Raw genomic sequence first — 20610 nt, forward strand, 5'->3', positions numbered from 1 at the left:
GTATACAGAGATTCAAAAGCGCTTTGATAAAACATGGAGATTGGATGTCATTGGCTTGTAATTGATGTGCCGAGGGTTGTTTTGTTTCGGCCAGGGTGATGCCTTCAAAGCGCCGCTCTTTTGAGGGAAGTGAATCAGTCTGATGATTCAGAGTTATTGTGTGGCAGCTGATGAAAAGAGAGTGAAAGACAGTGTGACAAAATTTCACAGCCCCTTGAAGTGATGACTGAAACAAACAGTAAAGACACTATGTGAGCACCCTTGGCCTCAAACCTGTCATAGTCTTTTAACATTTTTATCTAAAGCAACTTGCTGCACTCTTATTAAGGGGACTTTCCTGCAGCAATCTGCGGTTAGGCGTATTAGTGATGATTCATGTTAGGGGGGTATGTAAAACTGCATATTTTTAGTATTGATTAAGTTTGTGGGTTGAGTGAATGACTAACCCTGAGGCCTAATAGTCTGGTTTTAGTTTCCCCTGATCCTGAATGCACTGAGTGCAACTAAATTTAACAGAACAGTCTGAGACAAAGCAACAGCCAAAGACGTCTGTCTGAATGTGTATGGCTGTAGCGGCAGTGCTTAATAGCATTTCTGCAGCTCAAACAATAAAACATGATGATTGCAATGCCAAGGTCATGATTTCAGCTTCCAGGGAATGTGTGAACTGATGAATTGTATACCTTAAAATGCAGTGTAAGTCACTTTGGATAGAAGGCATTTACATAAATATAAATGGATGTAAAATGCGAAACTTGCATGAAAGTTAAAGCACAGCTGCTATAATGTAAAATTGGACTAGAGAAAGTAGTCCGCTCCCTAATGGATGGTTGATAGTCAACTAACAGTCAGCCAGTCTGACCATTGCAGTCTAGCACAGCTGCTAAAAATATAAAACATTATAAATGTACCAAAAAAATTACACACTACTGACAGGGCTTGACAATAAAGACGGCCCAATGGCCCGGGATCAGCATAAAAGATGCTCGGGACAGTAGATGGATTTGTCACTTGCCCGATCGGACCTCTGCAGCATCGTCACAACATTTTATAAGTTGCTTGTTAATTTTATTTTTAAATTTAAACGATTAAAAAGCATTTGGTCATGAAAGACATCTCCTTTTAGTACTCATGCACTGTGCTCTGTGTGAACAGCAGTGTGTCTGACACGCACGAGCCGCCTGAACGGGCAAATACATCCAAAAGTATGTCAAAATACCCGTCCTTGCAAGTCACTTTGTAGCTTTGACCATGATTAATCAATATTAAATTTATACAGAGGAGTGCAGATGCACCGATCTTTCGGACATATTTTATTTTTATTTCACACAATCTTCTTTTCCGTGCTTGCACACAAACTGCACTGCAATAATTTTCCCAATGGCCATTTGTGTGGAAATATTACGTTATTATTAGAATTAGTCTGTAAATGACCATTAACAGAGGCCAGAGATGCTGAAAGACGGACACAAAGAGAAGAAAATACCGTAGCAGGCAGGTCAAGCTCACTGTTCACGATGCTCGAAATGTAGGAAGAAAATTCTAAATAATGAATTGGGGGTTTATATAAATGTATCTGTCTTCAGAAAAGTTTAGATGCTATTTTCTTTTCATCTTCAATCTGTATAATGCATGTAGCATTTAAAAGCGCAGCGCTGCTTTGTTTACAGCAGTAACCAAGGAAACGCTATATTGCTGCTGTTCCATAAGCGCCTCCTGCTGTCAGAGAGTGAATCTGCTTCTCATGCAGCCCGTCTGCTGTTTTTGTTTTGTTCAGATATGTTTTATATGTAGAATAAATGAGAAAGCTAAGGTCAGACCATTCTGTTTTTGCTTTAAATGTTGAATTTATACAATCTAATTTTCATCAAAACTGATCATGCTAGCCTATACGTAACATGTTTGTTTGCATCGTGATTAAAATGCAGTGGTTCTGCAACTGTTTCACGCATTCTGATTAATATAAAGGCACAGGGAAAAATCATGGTAAAACGTCAAGCTGCCAGAATACAAAAAAACAACATCCTCGATGCAGATTTTTTGTCAAATCGTCAAGCACTAGTTGTTTGACAACTGATCAACTTAGACCCACTGAATGTAGTTAGTTACCTATTTTAGTGTAAAATGTAGTTATTCCTGTGTAGATGAAGGTTGTGTTCACATTTGTGTCCTGTTTAACTGATGGCGTATCTATAGGTGTTTGTGGATTCCCTGAGGGTGTTGTGATGGCTGTGATGGAGGAAGCATAGTGTGCCAAGTCTGAGTGCAGTTGTGCTGAAGATTAGTGACGTAGTTTGTCGTATGTGAGTTTGTGTACACTACAGTTTGTGTTTGTGCGTGTCTTTGTTTTGGAAGTGAGTGCACTCATACTATTTGTGTACAGTACACACTCTGTTGTTGTGTCTAAGCAAGTCTGTGAACCGAGAGCAGGTATTTGAGCGTGTGTGTGTGTGTGTGTGTGTGTTGTTTAAGGTGGGGTTAGTCAGCCCTCAGGAATGCTTTGTCTGCCCAGGGGAGGGCGTGGGCCGCTTCTGGGTTTGCGGCTTCTGCTGGGGTTGAAGGTTTAGAAAAGCTCTGTGCCGCCTCCATATCTGCTGGAATAATAGACACTCTGTACAGCAGACAACAAGACTGCTTTGTGTTAGTCTGTCATCACTAACCCTACTGCTGACCCTCAGACTGCTTCTGACCACCGTGAGAAAATAACCGTCCTTCAGTCGTGAACTGTGTGTGTGTTTAGAAGTGTGCCAGTGTAGACTTTGTGCACGATGTTTTGAAGTTTGTCTGAGAGTTTGGAGAAACTTGCTAGAAAGTCTTCCATGAATGTACACTGACACAGATCCAAGTTAATCGCTGTAGTCTTTAATTTTAAGAATGAGGTGTTTTATCTGAAGGTGCTCTGTAGGCTTGGACTGCTGTACAGTGGACGTTCATATCTATCAATTGATTGTTATTGTAATCTGATTGTTTTAATATGTAATCATAAGCAGGGCTCCAGACTGTGACCAAATGGTCACATATTGCAACCATTTTTTCTGCCGGTGTGGCTAATTTTGTGAGCAGTTGCACTGGTGTGACCACCGTGTTGTTTAACTCATAAGGTCTGCAATTTCTGTTACATTTAAGAAACATCGAATGGCAGACGAAAGCGAAACTAAATGGCACTATGTTTCAGCTCGGACCGCGATGCAAACAAACTTGTTTGAGCTCACAACAGCTTCATTTGGGAACCAAAGTTGATTTCGTGACACTGTTACTGCAAAGATGCAACAGTCCTGCGAGAACTAGTGAGAATCATTCAAATTCTACACAGAAATCTCTGTTACAAACAGTGCTGACATACGTCAGGAAACCAGAATCGGTAACATTAACTGTTAACCATGCTGTTGTGGTAGAAGTAGTCAAATGCATTACATCATTCATTTCAAGGTTTGTACAACCTTTTGAAAGAGAAATTCAAATTTCATTTTTATTGGCGTATTAGTCATTAATTTCTACTTTTTTTCTATATTTTTTTTCTATATTTGTAAATTATAAAATCACTATTATAAAATATCAAATCATCAAGAAATCTGATTTTGTCAGAATTGTACACATTTTTTGTGTGTATGAAATAAGAAAATTCACAAACTTTTCTTTGATTTGCTACTAAATCACACAGAATCACTAAAGATGGTCAGTTCCATATGCTAGAAGAATAATTTTTACATTTGATAAGAGTGGAATATATACATTTTCTGTAAATAAAAAGTAGATTTTGCACCTCTTACTGTTGTTAAAAGAAAATGTTGTATGCATCTTAACTGAAGCTTAGTGCTTTACTGTAATGTACATGAAATATTATTAGTTACTGCACTTATTAATGCAAAACAATAATAATTTTATGATCAAGTGATCTTTATTTTGAATACCTTCACACATCACCCCCAGCGCTACCAAATGTACTCCTGGCTCCACCGTCTGTAGAACTGGGTGGCACTGGTGCCACTGCTCTCAAATGTTAGTCTGGAGCACTGATAAGGGTGCTTCGATCTGGATTATGGATTATTTATAGTGATGCTTCAGTCAGGATTTTTACAGACATTCATTTTTGAAAATGGGGGGAACTTTTGTGTGGGGGACTTTTTTATTTGATGGGTGGAGGGGGGCATTTTTTAAATAATTTTTTTTATTTTTCAAACAAATAATAACAATATAATTATCTCACCTAAATGTTTGAAAATGTAGTTTTGTTTTTACAATGGGGCAATTGTTGCACAATGGCTTATACATAGCACAAGCCTGATTTTGTGAGCTGTATGTGAGGTGCACTAGGGATATGACCATTAACCGTGAGCTGGTCAAAATCCATTCAAATCTGTGCCGATTCTTCGGCTCTTTCATTAAGATAAGTCAGGCTAATCTGTTTTTGCCTCAAATTGTCTAAATTGTACAGTCTAATTTAGATTAAAAACTACTCATGCTGCATGTATGCTGCATCTTTGTTTGGATCATGATTAAAATCCAGTTGTTGCCTCTAATTTTAAATGAAAAGAGCACAGACAAAGCTTAGAAAGTTTTTCTAAGAGATTTCTTTTATTTGTGTAACTTTGTTTGATTTGGGGTTTGTTTTTCAATTTCAATTTAGTTTTGTTATTTCAGTTTCGCAAAGAAACATGCAGCTATAGCCTAATAAAACTACAACTTTTAATTTGCTTTATAATGTCTGAAAACGAATTATAAAATTAAAATCAGTGAATCAGTTCTTGAGTTGAGTGAATCATTACATCCCTAGTGTGTGTGCTTTGAGTGTGCATGAGCGCGCGAGTGCTGAATGGTTTAAACACTGGCAAGACTTAAAAAGAAATGCAAATTGCAAACATTAGTGATGATCCGACACTGCCTCAATTGTGCAAGTGACAATTCTTTTGTGAACTGTGCAGCCTGCTTAAAGAGCAGACGCAATGTGGTGATTTGAAGCCATTTGCTTATTTTGAGAGGGAAAGATCGAGACTGCGCGGTGATTCACTCATGCTGTTTGTGAAATTACATCTCACAGAAAGTTTTCTAATTACTTTGTTAGTTATTTAATAAAGAATTATGAACTGTAGGGTTGCCCCCTAAAAGTTGACTAATCATTAGTCGACCAGGAGAGGCTTGGTCAACCTATTTTTTTTTTTAGTCACTTAGTTGCAGAAAATAATAATAATAATAATCCACATTGGCGAAGTCACATCAGAACATTGTGCTTTTGTAAAAAAAAAAAATTTAAGCAAACAGGATGCGCTTTCTATCATCTCTCTGTGAACTTGAGCGCAAAACTGTGTATATCTTTGACTTACAGACGTGAAAAATACTACTAAATACTACTACTAAAGGCTAAAGTATACTTCAGTTGACAGGAATGCTTAGTGTTTGCCTACGTTTGCTCCAATTCACAGTCTACACATTGTCCAGTCTCTGTGCTTTTTTCTTACAGAAGTTGTATGTTAAAATAAATGGTTGTACTTGTTAAAAACTGGAGTTGCATGCATCTTTTATTCCTCTCACATAAGCGCTTGTCAATGCAGGTCTATTGGTTTTGCTGTCGGTAGTAGTTTGTTGTCCTGTCTCCATTTCTTTTTTGAAACAATGGCTTTGGCCAGTGTTTTCACCTTGTGCACAAACTAATTATTGCATTAAAAATTGTAGGTGCATATTCAAGCTTAGTGTACAGATTATGCATGGTTAGAAAAATCTGTCTGTGTGCATACAGTATGTGTGAAGGCATACCCTAATGTACGTGTAAAAACTCAAGTATACTTTGGGTTTAAGCTTGCGAAGCTAGTTTAATTCTACATCTCGAATTACTATGCCCAACAAAATACAGTTCTACTCTTGACAATGTGAAAAGTATATTTTGTTGGGTCTTTCTTCACAGTTGTCTTCACACTATCTTCACACTCTGTTTTCTCTGAAAAGATGGGATGGGATGATGTGAAAAATAGCGGACGTAGCAGCTGTCTGTGGTCGAGCTACATCATAAGTGATGCTAAGTTTATCAATGCCAAACCACATTCTTATAATAAGTTTTGAACAAGCTAGTCTAACTTCTCAGTTCTTGAAGTTATCTTTGAAGAACTGCTTGTTGCACATATTTTGCAGAGGTGTTGGTTGTCAGTGGCCAGAGCCTAGTCTGACAGGACCGTAGTTGAAACCAAAAGCATATTTGCAGAAAATCAATCTACCTGTCAAAAAAAAATTATAAGAATTATAGTATGGACGGCTGCTCATACACTGCTGGAGAGAGAGGTTCAGGACATCATTATTTGCTGTATCAAATGACCTTTACTCAGTTTTGATTTCAGTTTTATATATATATATATATATATACACACATTTTTTTTATTTTTTTTTGAGATCTTGGATCTGTCCATTGGTTGTTGATTGGATGGAGGCAGAGCTGAACGTGAGCTTGCAGTCAATTGCAAGAAAGGGGCGTGGTTTAAGTGAACTAAATAATTAGATAAGTCCAGCATACACCATCAGTCTGTTTTTCCCCTAAGATAAATAGCATGATGAGTTAAACATATGCACACAGATGTGCATGAATTGTTCACAATAAGAACACAATAACTTGCATTTAGAAAACATGATAGGATGAATTTTCATTTAATGCCGACTTATATATTATATATTGCACCTTTTTAACATAAATCTCTAGATACTTTCTGATAGTTTTTCACTGATTGTCTCGCTTGCAGCATCATCATATACTGGCCAGTCTCACTGAAACACTGCAGTCACAAAGACAGAAAGATGTTCTGTAGTTAATAACAAAGGAAAGAACTGTTGGCTTCCCTTTCCTATACTTATTATTTTCAACTTATTAATTTGTTATAAGATGCATGGCAGTCACTGATCTTTTTTCTTTCTGTAAGCTTTCTGTATCTGTGTGATATGATTAGCTAATTTTTATGTTATTTTATATGGTGATTTAAACTATGCAGTATTTTGTGAGTGCTAAGTAAGTGACTAACTAGAGTGTTAATTTTTTGGCCCATGCTGCAACCATAGGATGGTTGTAAGTGTTTCTGCTTTAGTCCTGCTCCCCTACTGAGAACGGGCCCAGTAACCACATCCAGCCACCTGCACACGAGACCCCTGCAGGGCTCTGTTTACTTAAGGGAGGCCTTAAAGACTTTAGCAGAGCAAGGAAAACCAAAGCCTTTAAAAAAAAAAAAAAAAAAAAAGAATAATACACGTTAAACGTGATATGTTACCTACAATCGCATTATGAAATAAAGGACAAGAAAGGTATACAAGCCTTGAAAAAAAAAATAAAAAAAATAAATAAATATATATATATATATATATATATATTTATATATATATTTATATATATATATATATATTTATATATATTTATATATATATATATATAAATATATATATATTTATATATATTTATATATATATATATATATATATATATTTATATATATTTATATATATTTATATATATTTATATATATTTATATATATATATATATATATATATATATATATTTTTTTTATATATTTTATATATATATATATATATATATATATATATATATATATATATATAATATTAGGCTATAAGAGTTTCCATTTGATTTTGGTTTCCTCCAGACATTTTCTGCAGTATTTTTACAGTCAGATTTTCTATTTTATCAGCTTCCAGCTGTTATTCCAATGCACAGATATTATGATCAGTCAATCCACAGTTGAGTAACTGTATGTTCAGACATAAAAAAATAAAATCTTAAGTTAACTTTTATCTTTAGCAGTAACTGCGATCAGGTATACAGTATGTCTTACATCACTGCACTACACTGTAGGGCTGGGCGATATATTTAGAATATTAGTGATAATATCGAAATAGTTTTGACGACAATGTAAAATTGGAAAATATCGTGAATATCGATTATTCAAGCATACTGTCTCAAAAGAATGCAACATACGTCCAAAAAAGGGAACATGTTATTGCATACTGCTCTACACTCCTCTACTACTCGAACTTTCATGAGTGCGGTTGCCAGATATCAAGAGTCTGAACCCCCGAATCAGAGCTTCGCTGTTACATAGATAGATTTTCTTCTTGGTGTTTTGCTTATTTTAAGTGAAGCACCAGCTGTGACAGCAGCAAATAAATATCAAATCATTAAATCATTATTTAATACTACAAAAAGGAGACAACAATGGAACAGGATAAGATGGCATTGTTTTAGTCTCCACGAGGACTTGTACCATGGCAGATCAGCATTGTTAGTGTGATGTATAATGCTATGTAGTATAATAAATAAGACCCTTGTTCTTTGATTTATTTCATTTTAAATAAGAAGGCATAACATTAAAGGGGGGGTGAAATGCTCGTTTTCACTCAATATCCTGTTAATCTTGAGTACCTATAGAGTAGTACTGCATCCTTAATAACTCCAAAAAGTCTTTAGTTTTATTATATTCATAAGAGAAAGATAGTCTGTACCGATTTTTCCCTGAAAAACACGACCTGCTGTAGGCGTGACGTGTGGGCGGAGCTAAAGAATCACGAGCGCGAGTAGGCTTTTGCGTTGAGATAGTTTGGAAGCTGTGACATTACCCTGAGGAAAAAAACATCCAAAACAAACCATGGCTAACAGTCAGATTCAGCGTATATTTATGATCCAGAATCAGATCCAGAGGCTGAAATTTAACAAGAGCAGCATCAGCAACAACGTCTCTATGTGGTATGTACTAAAACTGTATTTGCTTAGTGGTTTTGGAAAATGACTAAGTTCCACTTTGTCGTCTTTTTTTTTTTTTTTTTTTTTTTTTTTTTTTTTTTTTTTTTTTTTTTTTAGCTGTACATGTGGAAAGTGCAGTTTGATGACAACATCGCATGTTGTTTACTTGATGTGCTTACACGCCGATAGCTAAGTTAACAACACAGAGATATTTGAAGCAGTTTTACTCACCGCATGCAGTTCCAACACATGATCGTGACCCTTTTTCGTTGGGACTGCATTATCCTTAAAGGGGGGGTGAAATGCTCGTTTTCACTCAATATCCTGTTAATCTTGACTACCTATTGAGTAGTTCTGCATCCTTCATAACTCCAAAAAGTCTTTATTTTTATTATATTTATAAGAGAAAGATAGTCTGTACCGATTTTTCCCGGAAAAACACGAGCGCCTAGAGGCGTGACGTGTGGGCGGAGCTAAAGAATCACGAGCGTCAGTAGGCTTTTGCGTTGAGAGCGTTTGGAAGCTGTGACACAGATCCAGAGGCTGAAATTTAACAAGAGCAGCATCAGCAAAGGCGGTATGCTATGTGGTATGTACTGAAACTGTATATATTTGCTTAGTGGTTAGTTCCACTTTGTCGTCTTTTTTTTTTTTTTTTTTTTAAGCTGTACATGTGGAAAGTGCAGTTTGATGACAACATCGCATGTTGTTTACTTGATGTGCTTACGCGCTGATAGCTAAGTTAACAACACAGAGATATTTGAAGCAGTTTTACTCACCGCCTGCGGTTCCAACACACGATCGTGACCCTTTTCCGTTGGGACTGCATTATCCTTAAGAAATAAACAATGTGCAATCCGAAATGCAGGGAACAAACAAAAACACTTACACAACTCCGTTGATGCTCTGTAAAAATAAACTCCATCCACTGGTCCCTTAATGCTGTTTCTCAAAAACACACTTCTTTTGTGACTTTTCGCGACGCTCTCGCTCTGATCAGGCTGTGCTCAGCCTCTCTTTGCTCTGCTATACGGGAGCGCGCGCTCTTCCGGCAGAAGTGTCCTTAGGACCCATATAAGGAAATTCCGCTCCATCTAACGTCACACAGAGCCATACTCGGAAAAAACTTTCCGAAACTTGTGACAAACCGGAAGAGGTTTTTTTGGAACAAAAATACTCCTTCAAACGTATAACTTAATTTTTGAAACTTTGTCCATGTTTAGCGTGGGAATCCAACTCTTTAACAGTGTAAAAAACTCAGTATGCATGAAATAGCATTTCACCCCCTCTTTAAGAAATAAACGATGTGCAAATCCGGCGTCAAACTGGGCCTTGTTTGTAAAACAAGCATCTTCGAAATGCAGGGAACAAACACAAATACTTGCATAACTCCGTTGATGCTCTGTAAAAATAAACTCCATCCACTGGTCCCTTAATGCTGTTTCTCTTTTGGTAATCTGTGCAGGGTTGTCTTGCCCTGGCAACCAAAAACACACTTCTTTTGTTACATTTCGCGACGCTCTCGCTCTGATCAGGCTGTGCTCAGCCTCTCAGTGCTCTGCTATACGGGAGCGCACGCTCTTCAGGGAGAAGTGCCCTCAGGACCCATATAAGGAAATTCCGCTCCATCTAACGTCACACAGAGCCATACTCGAAAAAAACTTTCCGAAACTTGTGACAAACCGGAAGGAGTATTTTTGGAACAGAAATACTCCTTCAAACGTACAACTTAATTTTTGAAACTTTGTCCATGTTTAGCATGGGAATCCAACTCTTTAACAGTGTACAAAAATCAGTATGCATGAAATAGCATTTCACCCCCCCTTTAAAATATATTTATGTGCACATAAACACACACAGAAAACTACATACTACATACATAAGTACATACAGAGGGAGGGGGGATCTAGCAGACCAGTCACAGCGCTTGCAGTCCACGTAGAAGTGATTTTTGGAGAGGTGCACGTCAAGCTACACCATACAACACATATCTCAATTCAGAAGTATAAATTGGGTTTAAGTCTGTTGTACTGCTGCGTGTTGTCTGGGTTTATACTGGGGGGAAGGGGAAATAGCAGCGGTCTTGAAGTGTTTTTGAAGGGGGGCTGTGGGGCTGGGTTGGGGTATGTTCCTCGGGGTGAAATGGTCCCACAGTCAGTCTGGTCTAATGTCGAAGTTGCTTTTGTCCTTCTCTCCCTTTGCATCAAATTTGCATGTATCACAGTTCATTGAGTTTGTGTTTTGTCAAACTCACTGATTTCAAACAGAGAGGCATGTAAGTTCAGCTTTAAAAGCATACACGCTAAAGGCCCGATCACACCAGACACAGCACAGAAAAGTAAAACGAAATGAAGTTGAAAGTTACTTAGGAAAGTAAAATTCTTGAGTTCAAACAAACACATTGTTGAATCTAGTGGTGTATAAGTCGAAGTATACACATCAACTGTAGTTTTGCCTTTGTAAAAGTTGCACAAAAAGATCCAGAACATTAAAGCTGTTTCTGATTTCTATGATAGCCGAGTATGATAATGCTCTGTGGAAGTGTCAGTGTCATGGCCAAGTCAAGGCTGCATGGGCTGATCCAGAAATTGGCCAATGTAGACCACAATGTCTGTGTTTTGCCCTCCAGATTAAATCTACCCAGTGGGGTTCAGCCTGTGTCAGACCCCTCCATCCCTCCAGCTCACCCCCTCTCTCTAACAATCTCACCCCTCTCTCTACTCAAGTGACAGCCGGCATTGGGGGGGGTTGGGACAGAGGGAGAGTGGCCTAGACCCGCCCTCCAGGCTGTGTGTGTGTGCACACAGGTCTGCGTTTCTTTTGGTTGGATGTGCCTTGCTGCTGACCTAATTTGCCCTCTGTAGATCAATCAATAGTCATTCAGTGCTTCCTTTTCACATGAGGTCTGCCCACGCTGCGCAGCAAACACAGGCTCTCTCTCTGCTGAGCGCTGGAATGTAATGGAAAATTGAATAACTGATGCTTGATACAATATTTTCAGACTGATGCATCTAATGAATGCCAGAGCCCAAGGACTGATCTCAGTGCAAACTTTTTCATTTCCTAAATGATCCTAATTGTAGTTACCTGTCGTATTTATGACCTGTTTTTAAGTGAAGTACAGCGAACAAAAACAAAATAACGTGAAAGGTATTATATGACCCCATTTAGAGGGGTCTGGTAAGGAAAGATCACACCTTTCTTATTATATCTGTGCTTTATGGATTATGTATAAGGATGAATGATAGTGTGTTATGAATGGTATCTGACTGTGGCCTGGTTTCCTCAAAGGGCGGGAGAGCTTTGCTGACCTAGTCTACAGCCCTCCTCTCTCTCTCAGCACTTTGGCTGCTGTTGCATATTTCAAGCACACCATGTAGCAGTCATGTATAATAGAGTGCTCTGAGAGGTTTGGACCATACTGTATGGCCCCATTTTCCAGAACACCGGAGCAGTGCGTGCATTGTGTCAGCGTATTTGATCTGATCTCAGTCACAGATGTACCATTATAGGAGGCTGCCTCACTGATAGGCATCATGAAAATGTGCGAGTCGCTCGAAAGCCCTTGAATGTAAAGATAAGCACCGTAGGAGTACAGAATGAGGCTAGTGTGAAAATGTGTTTTGATATGATGGTGTGCTAGATTATGCCTGCGAAAGTCCTCTTTGTCTCGACCCGTGAATAACTCGCCTCAGAAACAAAAAGTTCACTGTGTGGTTGTTCTCCGTTGCTCGGGGCCTTCAGTGCATTATTCTGAGATGATTATGCCTTTTTCCTTTTCCACATGGGGCCATCCAAAGAAAAGTCTGAGTTTATTTGCCCGCAGTTAAAAAGCGAAGCAGGTAAAAATACGATGTGTACTGGAATGCTTTTTGTTGTTCTGTTAGGTTCCTTCACCCTCCCTCCAGTCTCTCTTGTCTCTGTTAACCTTAATGTGTTTTTGACTGCTGGGGCGCGCATGTGTAAGGGATAGTTCACCCAAAAATATAAATTTTTGTTAACTCTTGTTTTATTTAGCTCAACTATTTTTTAAGAATTATTATTGCTGGGATAAAATGTACCAAAAATAGGTTGGAAATTAAAAGTCACACACAGAACTACTAGAGGCAAGAGTAATAATCAAAAGGTGAACATTTATTAATAAGCAAAAGGACCCATGGACAAAATTATAAAACAAGTTGAATTATACAGCATAGTTATTACATACATACAATATTACATATTTTGAAAACTCGTTTAACAATCATTTTAATTATATAAACAACATTTAAAAGTGAAATTTTTAATTCAAGTGTATTAAACCATTCTCGGTTATCCTTTTTTACCCAAAATTGTGCCAGTTCTTGTGCTGGTGTGTCACTGAAATCTGAGGCGGTGATGGGCTGCTGTTTGGTGGTGGAACTGCGAACTTCATGACCGCGGTCTCGCGCTTCACTTACAGTTGAAAGATGCCGTGACTGACTTCATAACCTGCCCATAACTTCATAACCTGCCCATAAACAAACAGTACAGAGTTCTGAGAACATATTTTAACATCAGAATTAATTAGAATCAGTTGTGTATCAAATAAAAATTAGTTTTATTTTTAAAAGTCATTTCAATCATGCGAAACAGCTGTTGCTGGTGGATTTAGCTGACTGACATCTCTTCCCTGTATTGCGTTGTGAAGTCTTTGTGTACAAAGACTTTATAGATGATATAAAACATCTACAAACCTTAATTTCCCTGAAAAAGCCCATCAACACACGTGCCTTAAACGCGCGCATATGTTGTTTTGAAAACGCTTTTTTTTTCGTTCACATCACATGTGACGTGTAACCGAGAGCATCAAATTATCAGGAAATTGGGTCACTTTTACTTCATCTGCGGTCTCACATAATACCTTGGCATTGTCCCTGCAACTCTTTGAGCAGTGTTTATATTGTGGTAATTTAAGATTTTACACAATGCTTCTTATTTAAGCCATAATAACATTTCCTCTGCACTTCTGTTTTGGATTATTGAGAATGAGCTGCTGGGACTGTTTCTGCTAAAGGTCATCAATATTAACTCCTATTATTTTTCTCTCTTTCTCTCAGATCACTAGATGGTCGGTTGCAAGTATCTCACAGAAAAGGACTTCCTCATGTGATCTACTGTCGTCTTTGGCGCTGGCCGGACCTGCAGTCTCATCATGAGCTCAGAGCCATTGAACTCTGTGAGTTTGCCTTCCACACCAAAAAGGACGAGGTCTGTGTCAATCCCTACCACTACCAGCGGGTCGAGACACCAGGTAATACAACTGATATTTATGAAAGGATCAAGCACACTATCAGACCGTATCATTCGTTTAGGCCTGAAGTTTGCTACAAGGGGTTGAGCACAGCACTGCAGAGAATGTGCCAATTATTATTTGATTTTGAGCATGCAAAATATCTTTGGACAGTGCAACAGATGGGATATGAAAGATTTAACTTTAATAAACTGAGCTTTGAAATGATTTGTTTCTGTATTGATTCGTATGCATACTGCTCCAGGCTTGTGTTCACTTCTCACTGCTTTGTGTGTGCACTTGGATGGGTTTAATGCAGAGCACAAATTCTGAATATGGGTTACCATACTTGGCCACATGTCACCTCTCTCACACTTGTCACCTCACTTTTGAATGGAAGTCAAAAGAATGAAAACAGTGTAGTGTGTCCACCCATTTAAACAAAAATATGATAATTAACTTCATCCAAAGCGAAAGACTTTAAAATGTAATTGAATTCACTCGATTGGCTCTATAACTCCCTCTCCTCTCCACCTGTCTCTGGTGTGTGGTGAGTGCACTGGCGCCATTGTCCTGTGGCTGCCATCACATCATCCAGATGCTGGAATACAATACAGCAATACACAATAAAGTGCTGTATGAATGCATAATTAATGCATTCAATCTGCAAAAGTTGATAAAATAATCATTATGAATGTATTCATAATCACAAAGTGTGTAATTACATTAATATGGTTCTTTATGTAATAAATTCAACACCGTTGTATAGACTATACTCCATATCTTCAATTCCTGTCCACAATCTACACTTATAAAGGCAAAAATAGTCAAGTCAAGTCACCTTTACTTATATAGCACTTTTAAAAATACACATTGTAACAAAGCAACTGAACAGCATTAAATAGCAAAATACAATCAATAAATCAAAAAGGCAGTTCACCATTGAATTCAATGATGTCATCATCCAGCTCTGCTCAGTTTAAAGGGGTCATATGATGCTTTTTTAAAGATCAGTATGTTGTGTATTTGATGTATTTTGGCATGTTTAAACACATGCTTTAATGTCCAAAAAACATTATTTTTCAAATACTGTACATTTATTGTAGGTCTTCTATGCCCCGCCTCTCTCAAACGTGTTGTTTTCTACAAAGTCCCTCCTTCCGACAAGCACAGTCTGCTCTGATTTGCCAACTGACCCAGTGCATTGTGATTGGCCATTCACCACAAGCACTTGTCGAAAAACTCTGCATTTGAACATTCAATAGCAAATACTTAAAGTAATAACAAAACATACTAACAGTAGCTGATTCAGAAGCGTAGCAAAGTCAGAATTACATCATGAAACGGTCGTCCATAAAATACATTGCTGTTCTTTTGTAAGTAATCTTAAAGATTCCTAAATGCATCTACTTTAGGAAGGCCAAATAAAGTGCTTTTGTTTTCACCTAGATACACACAGCATCTCTATGACATGACTGCTTAAACACTAACTGCGATTACTGAAACCAGGCCTTCTTTGTTTGCGTGAACATTTGAGCGGCATTACGCAAATTTTCCACATAGTGATGTATTCATGTGGGGCCGTGTAAGAACGAGCCATTTTAGGGGGGCGTAGTGGAGTCTAAACTTTTATAAAGAATATCTCTTTGGATTTGAGACTTTAGTCTTTGCAACTTTACAGATCTTCTTTATGCACCAAGAGCTTGTAACACTCCAAAGAGAAAGGGAAAATTGAAATACCATCATATGACCCCTTTATATTGTAGTATCTGTTCAATCAAGTCAACAAAATGGCTGGAAATTAAATGTCCCCACTTAAATACTGTAATACTGAAATACTGTGCAACTACTTCAGATAAAGTCAAGCAGAGCACATTTATAAATGTAAAGTGTTAGTCAATATTGTGTCAAAATTCTATTGTTGAAGTCGAAATAGCATTGAGATAGTATTTTTTATTTTTTTTTAATCCATAACGCACAGCCCGGTTTAGCATTAATAGTAATATAGAAGTATCTGCAGTATGTTGTGCCAGTTGTGGATCAACAGTATATTTATTTGTGTTTTAATTGAGAAATCTCATTCTTTTTTACTTTCTCTCCTTCACTAAAGTTCTTCCTCCAGTGCTGGTGCCTCGTCACACTGAAATCCCCAGTGAATTTCCTCCTCTGGATGACTACAGTCACTCCATCCCAGAAAACACAATTTTTCCCGCTGGCATCGAACCCCAGAGCAACTACATACCAGGTAGGAAGGAAGAACTGAAAAATACTCATGGAGCTGAGGTTCATAGTGTTGTAAAAACAGACTAGCCATGAAGTACAACAAAAAAGTAGCCTCTAAAGTAATATATCGTCATCATCTGCCAGAAAGCAGCACAGTCTGAAGTGTTCTCCTGATTTAATAGACTAGGCTTAGTCTGTAGCTGTAGCTCCAGTGGTCTAGTGGGCAGTGGGTGGATCACTTTACTGGAAGGATGTGGGAGGAGGAAAGAGACAAAACACACAGATAGAGTAATAGCTCTGTTCACTGGCCTCCATTCAGGCAGAAGACAGTCAATACATCATTGTGTTACAGTGTTGATGAAGCACCAATAAAGAAGAGTTAACACCTGAAAAAATCATGTTCATCTAAAATAAATCAGAATTTTAATTTATGCATAAGCATAAAGCATATTCTGACCTCTTGTATGTACACCAACATTCAAATGTTAGGGGTCGGTAGAAATTAATAAACTTTTCAGCAAGGATGCATTAGAGAAGGAAATACTTAATGTTCATAATGTTACAAAAGATGAGTATTTCAAATAAATGCTGCTCTTTCTATCTTTCTATGAATCAAAGAAATAAATATAGAAAAAAAGATATCCCTGTTAAGCAGCACAATTGTTTTCAACATTGTTAGCATATTCAAATGAGCATGTGTTACTGAAGAAGACCAGAGTAATGGCACACACTCGTTTCTCAAAAGAGAAAAAGGGCATAAACAGGCACAACCATTTAACTATTTACATGTTAATCCCACCCAGTAAACAAATGACTGCTACAGTCCTCTCGTTTATTATATTTGTAGGACTACTCACAAGAGATGTTTACCAGTTGTTGCATCAGACGGACACAAGAGCGTTTATGCTGAAGTGCTTTTAAAGACTGGTTTTCACTACATGGAGTATGTATGGAGTGGCTCTGGCTGGGATTAGTTTCATCCGAATGGTATTTGCTGCAGAGAGACAGGCTGTTACTGTAATAGGGGGCAGTGTGTGTTGTTTCATATCCTGCTGCTGGAACTGAGCTGACCCCAGATTTCTTAATCTGAGGGGGAAATAAAACACTTGTGAGTCATTGTCTCTGATGCACCTGCTAGATTTAGCCGGATGTGTTATGTGTTATGAATGTGTATGAATTGTGTGCATGCTGGTTAACCTGTGTGTTTGTATGTATTGCAGAAACGCCCCCTCCAGGCTACATCAGTGAGGATGGAGAGACAAGCGATCATCAGATGAACCGCGGTATGGACACAGGTGATGCCAGTTAAACCACCGTGATGTTGCAGTCTTTAAAGATGACATGTTGACGCAGTGAATTTCCTATGACTGCACAGCTATGAAGTAGTTCTGTTTGTTGGTGGCATTTCAGTTCCATATCACTTTTCCACTTTGTTTTTGAGTTTCTTTCTGATACTTAATCAGTTGTGCAAGGAAGTAGATCTACGCAGAGGAGCATTTAGGAACGAAAACCTGCAAAATTTGACAAATGAGACAAACACTTGTGGATACTTTAATGGAATGGAAGTGAAATAATTGACTCTGCACACTTCAATTATTGTAAATCAAATCAAAAGTTATTTTATCAAAACATGCTGTGTACATTCATACACCATTAAAACATTTATCTGTTCTTTTCATTTCAGGGTCTCCAAATCTGTCTCCGAACCTTGTTTCTCCTGCCCACAACAATTTAGGTAACTCTTTTTGCTTGTGTGTATATCGTAAATTTACACTGGTGTCTTAGCAGAGTAACCACAAGTGCAGTATATTTATTAATTTAGTAAAAAAAAAAAAAAAAGGGACAGTGTACATTAGTCAACATTCATAAATGTAAATGTACCCAATGGCTAGTTTTCATTGGTAGTCCTTTCGCCAGATGTTATTTAGGCCAATTATCTGTGACCTGTGAACATGATTTACTAACAGTTGACCATCATGTTGAGTCCACATTATTTTTGTCTCGATCAGATCATATCAGATTTTCATTTTCATTTTTCAAGTTGAAAATATATAGACTTTTATAGAGTCTTCCTGACATTCGGTTATGTTAATGTTTCTTCTCCATGATTCAAATGCTGAGGCGACAGAACACTGTACTAAAATACTTAATGTCCAATAAACTACTATACAACAGAGCTGCACTGCTGCTCAATCTACAGAGCCACAGTGACGAGAAAAAAAGAAGCTAACCGAGTTGCGCTTGCAATCTGAATTGAATGTAATGAGAGTAAAAGACTGGCCACCCGCAAACTAACGCAAAGATAAATAATAAACTAAAGAACTTGTGAAAACACACAAACATACAACTCAGACTGACTCATGAATCATTGACTCGCATGATTTAGCTCTTTTTAATGAATTGATCAAAACAATTGGTCTTTAGCCGATGAGTTAATGATATGAATCCGCGTAATGACTCACTCTGTGTCAAAGTAGTTCTTATTCGATTATTGTAATCATAATTTTCCTTAAGTCCAACTCCAAATGAGCCGAGAACTTTTACTGCATTATGTGAATTTATGTGTTTGTTGGACCTAAATCAGTGCACGGATTGACTGATTGAACTGTACTGATAAAACCGTGTGTAATTAAAAGTGAGTGTTTCTAGAAATGTGTTTTAAGTCTGTAATGGAGTTTAAACTTCATAATCACGGGAAGAAGGAGGCGGCAAACATTCAAATGAAACTTTTAATACCAAAATAAACACAAAACAGCGCGACAGCCCCTGACGGATGACTGCCACGCACAAACAAAACCAAAACACAAAATATAGCCCAGGCCTGGTCCTCCTCTCTCGTCCTTCACTGTCGTCGCTCCAGTTTTATATCCTTCCATCTTCTCCGTGGCACGCGAGACCGCTGAGTTGAGCAGGTGCCGCTCATTTCCAAATCACTCCACCGGCCCACTCGTCACACAGTCTCTCAGAGGAAATGGACTGCTGAAAGGATTATTTGTATGTCCCCAAAACGACCACCCACACTAAACATTCTTCCAGTTACTATCTAAGCAAGGGAGACACCGCAGACACCGCTCAGATCCCCCAGCGATTTCTCTTCTCCACAGCAGAGGTTGAGTGCGAATATGTCAGAGAGAAAGGCCAGGGCCAAAAGCCTGTAATTTTCTATAGTTTTCCAAGTGATGATGGTATTTCCCGACTCAGCCTTTATTTCTGGGAAGTAACTTGCTCTTGACATCACAGTGTCGTCAGTTCCCAGTCCCCGTGCTCTGTCTCATCCGGTATTCCCACCCATTTGTTTTTCTTTTTCCTGTCTTTTTTCCTTTTTCTTTCTATTTCTTTTCCACCGCCTATTTTAGTGCATGTCTGTTCCTGGTGGATTCTCTGCTTTTATTGTTCGTTTTTTTTTTTCTCTCTCTCTATCAGATCTACAGCCGGTGACATACTGTGAACCAGCGTTCTGGTGCTCTATCTCCTACTATGAGCTGAACCAGAGAGTCGGTGAAACTTTCCATGCCTCCCAGCCCTCTTTAACTGTAGACGGCTTCACAGACCCGTCCAACTCTGAACGCTTCTGCCTGGGCCTGCTGTCCAACGTTAATCGCAACGCTGCTGTGGAGCTCACGCGCAGACACATTGGTACACACACCATCGTTCTAAATCACTCATTCATTAGGTAATATTGTTTAAAAATAAATACTTCATTTAATATTTCCTAATGTGGCAACCTCCCTGTTTTTTGCAGGCCGAGGTGTGCGTTTGTACTACATCGGAGGTGAAGTGTTTGCTGAGTGTCTAAGTGACAGTGCCATTTTTGTTCAGAGTCCCAACTGTAACCAACGTTATGGCTGGCACCCCGCCACTGTTTGCAAGATCCCACCTGGTAAGATAAAACGAGAGACCCTCAACAAATCACCCTGGTTAACAAGAGAGATACTGAATAGCTGTACTAAACAGGATAAAACAGAGCTTCCTTTGTGATAGTTGCATGACATTCAGCTGAATCAGTTTTGTCATTTTAGTTTGTTTTAGTTGATTTTGATTGTGTGAACTTTTTCAAACTGCTTTGTGTCCTTCCAGGCTGTAATCTGAAGATCTTTAATAACCAGGAGTTTGCAGCTCTGTTGGCCCAGTCTGTGAATCAGGGCTTTGAGGCCGTGTACCAGCTCACCCGCATGTGCACCATACGCATGAGCTTCGTGAAGGGCTGGGGAGCCGAGTACAGGTACGATTACTGCAGTCACTTCAATCCTGCCATATCTATCAGCTTGCTTGCCACTCTGGGAACGTGGCCTCGATTTGACTTCGCTCAAAGACTTTTGAATCACTTTTGAAGTGGTATTATCCAAAACCACAGAAGCAACCCGTGCTTCCTGTTAAATTCTTTGAGTGTGATTGTTGTGATCAGCTTTA

General features: G+C 38.3%; 1 protein-coding gene across 2 annotated transcripts in view; it reads left to right on the top strand.

Moving 5' to 3' along the window:
* Positions 1-20610, top strand: part of LOC113052344 (mothers against decapentaplegic homolog 3-like) — a 31909-nt gene that overhangs the window by 4532 nt on the left and 6767 nt on the right. Inside the window, exons 2-8 of one of the 2 annotated variants that reach the window (XM_026216800.1) lie at positions 13805-13998; positions 16088-16222; positions 17421-17495; positions 17885-17935; positions 19624-19836; positions 19943-20080; positions 20278-20422. In XM_026216800.1, coding sequence (XP_026072585.1) covers positions 13805-13998; positions 16088-16222; positions 17421-17495; positions 17885-17935; positions 19624-19836; positions 19943-20080; positions 20278-20422 — 951 coding nt within the window. The remainder of the gene's footprint in view (positions 1-13804; positions 13999-16087; positions 16223-17420; positions 17496-17884; positions 17936-19623; positions 19837-19942; positions 20081-20277; positions 20423-20610) is intronic. The other variant, XM_026216801.1, reaches the window with a different exon arrangement.

The sequence above is a fragment of the Carassius auratus genome, chromosome 32 (assembly GCF_003368295.1).
Source record: "Carassius auratus strain Wakin chromosome 32, ASM336829v1, whole genome shotgun sequence".
Lineage (NCBI taxonomy): Eukaryota > Metazoa > Chordata > Actinopteri > Cypriniformes > Cyprinidae > Carassius > Carassius auratus.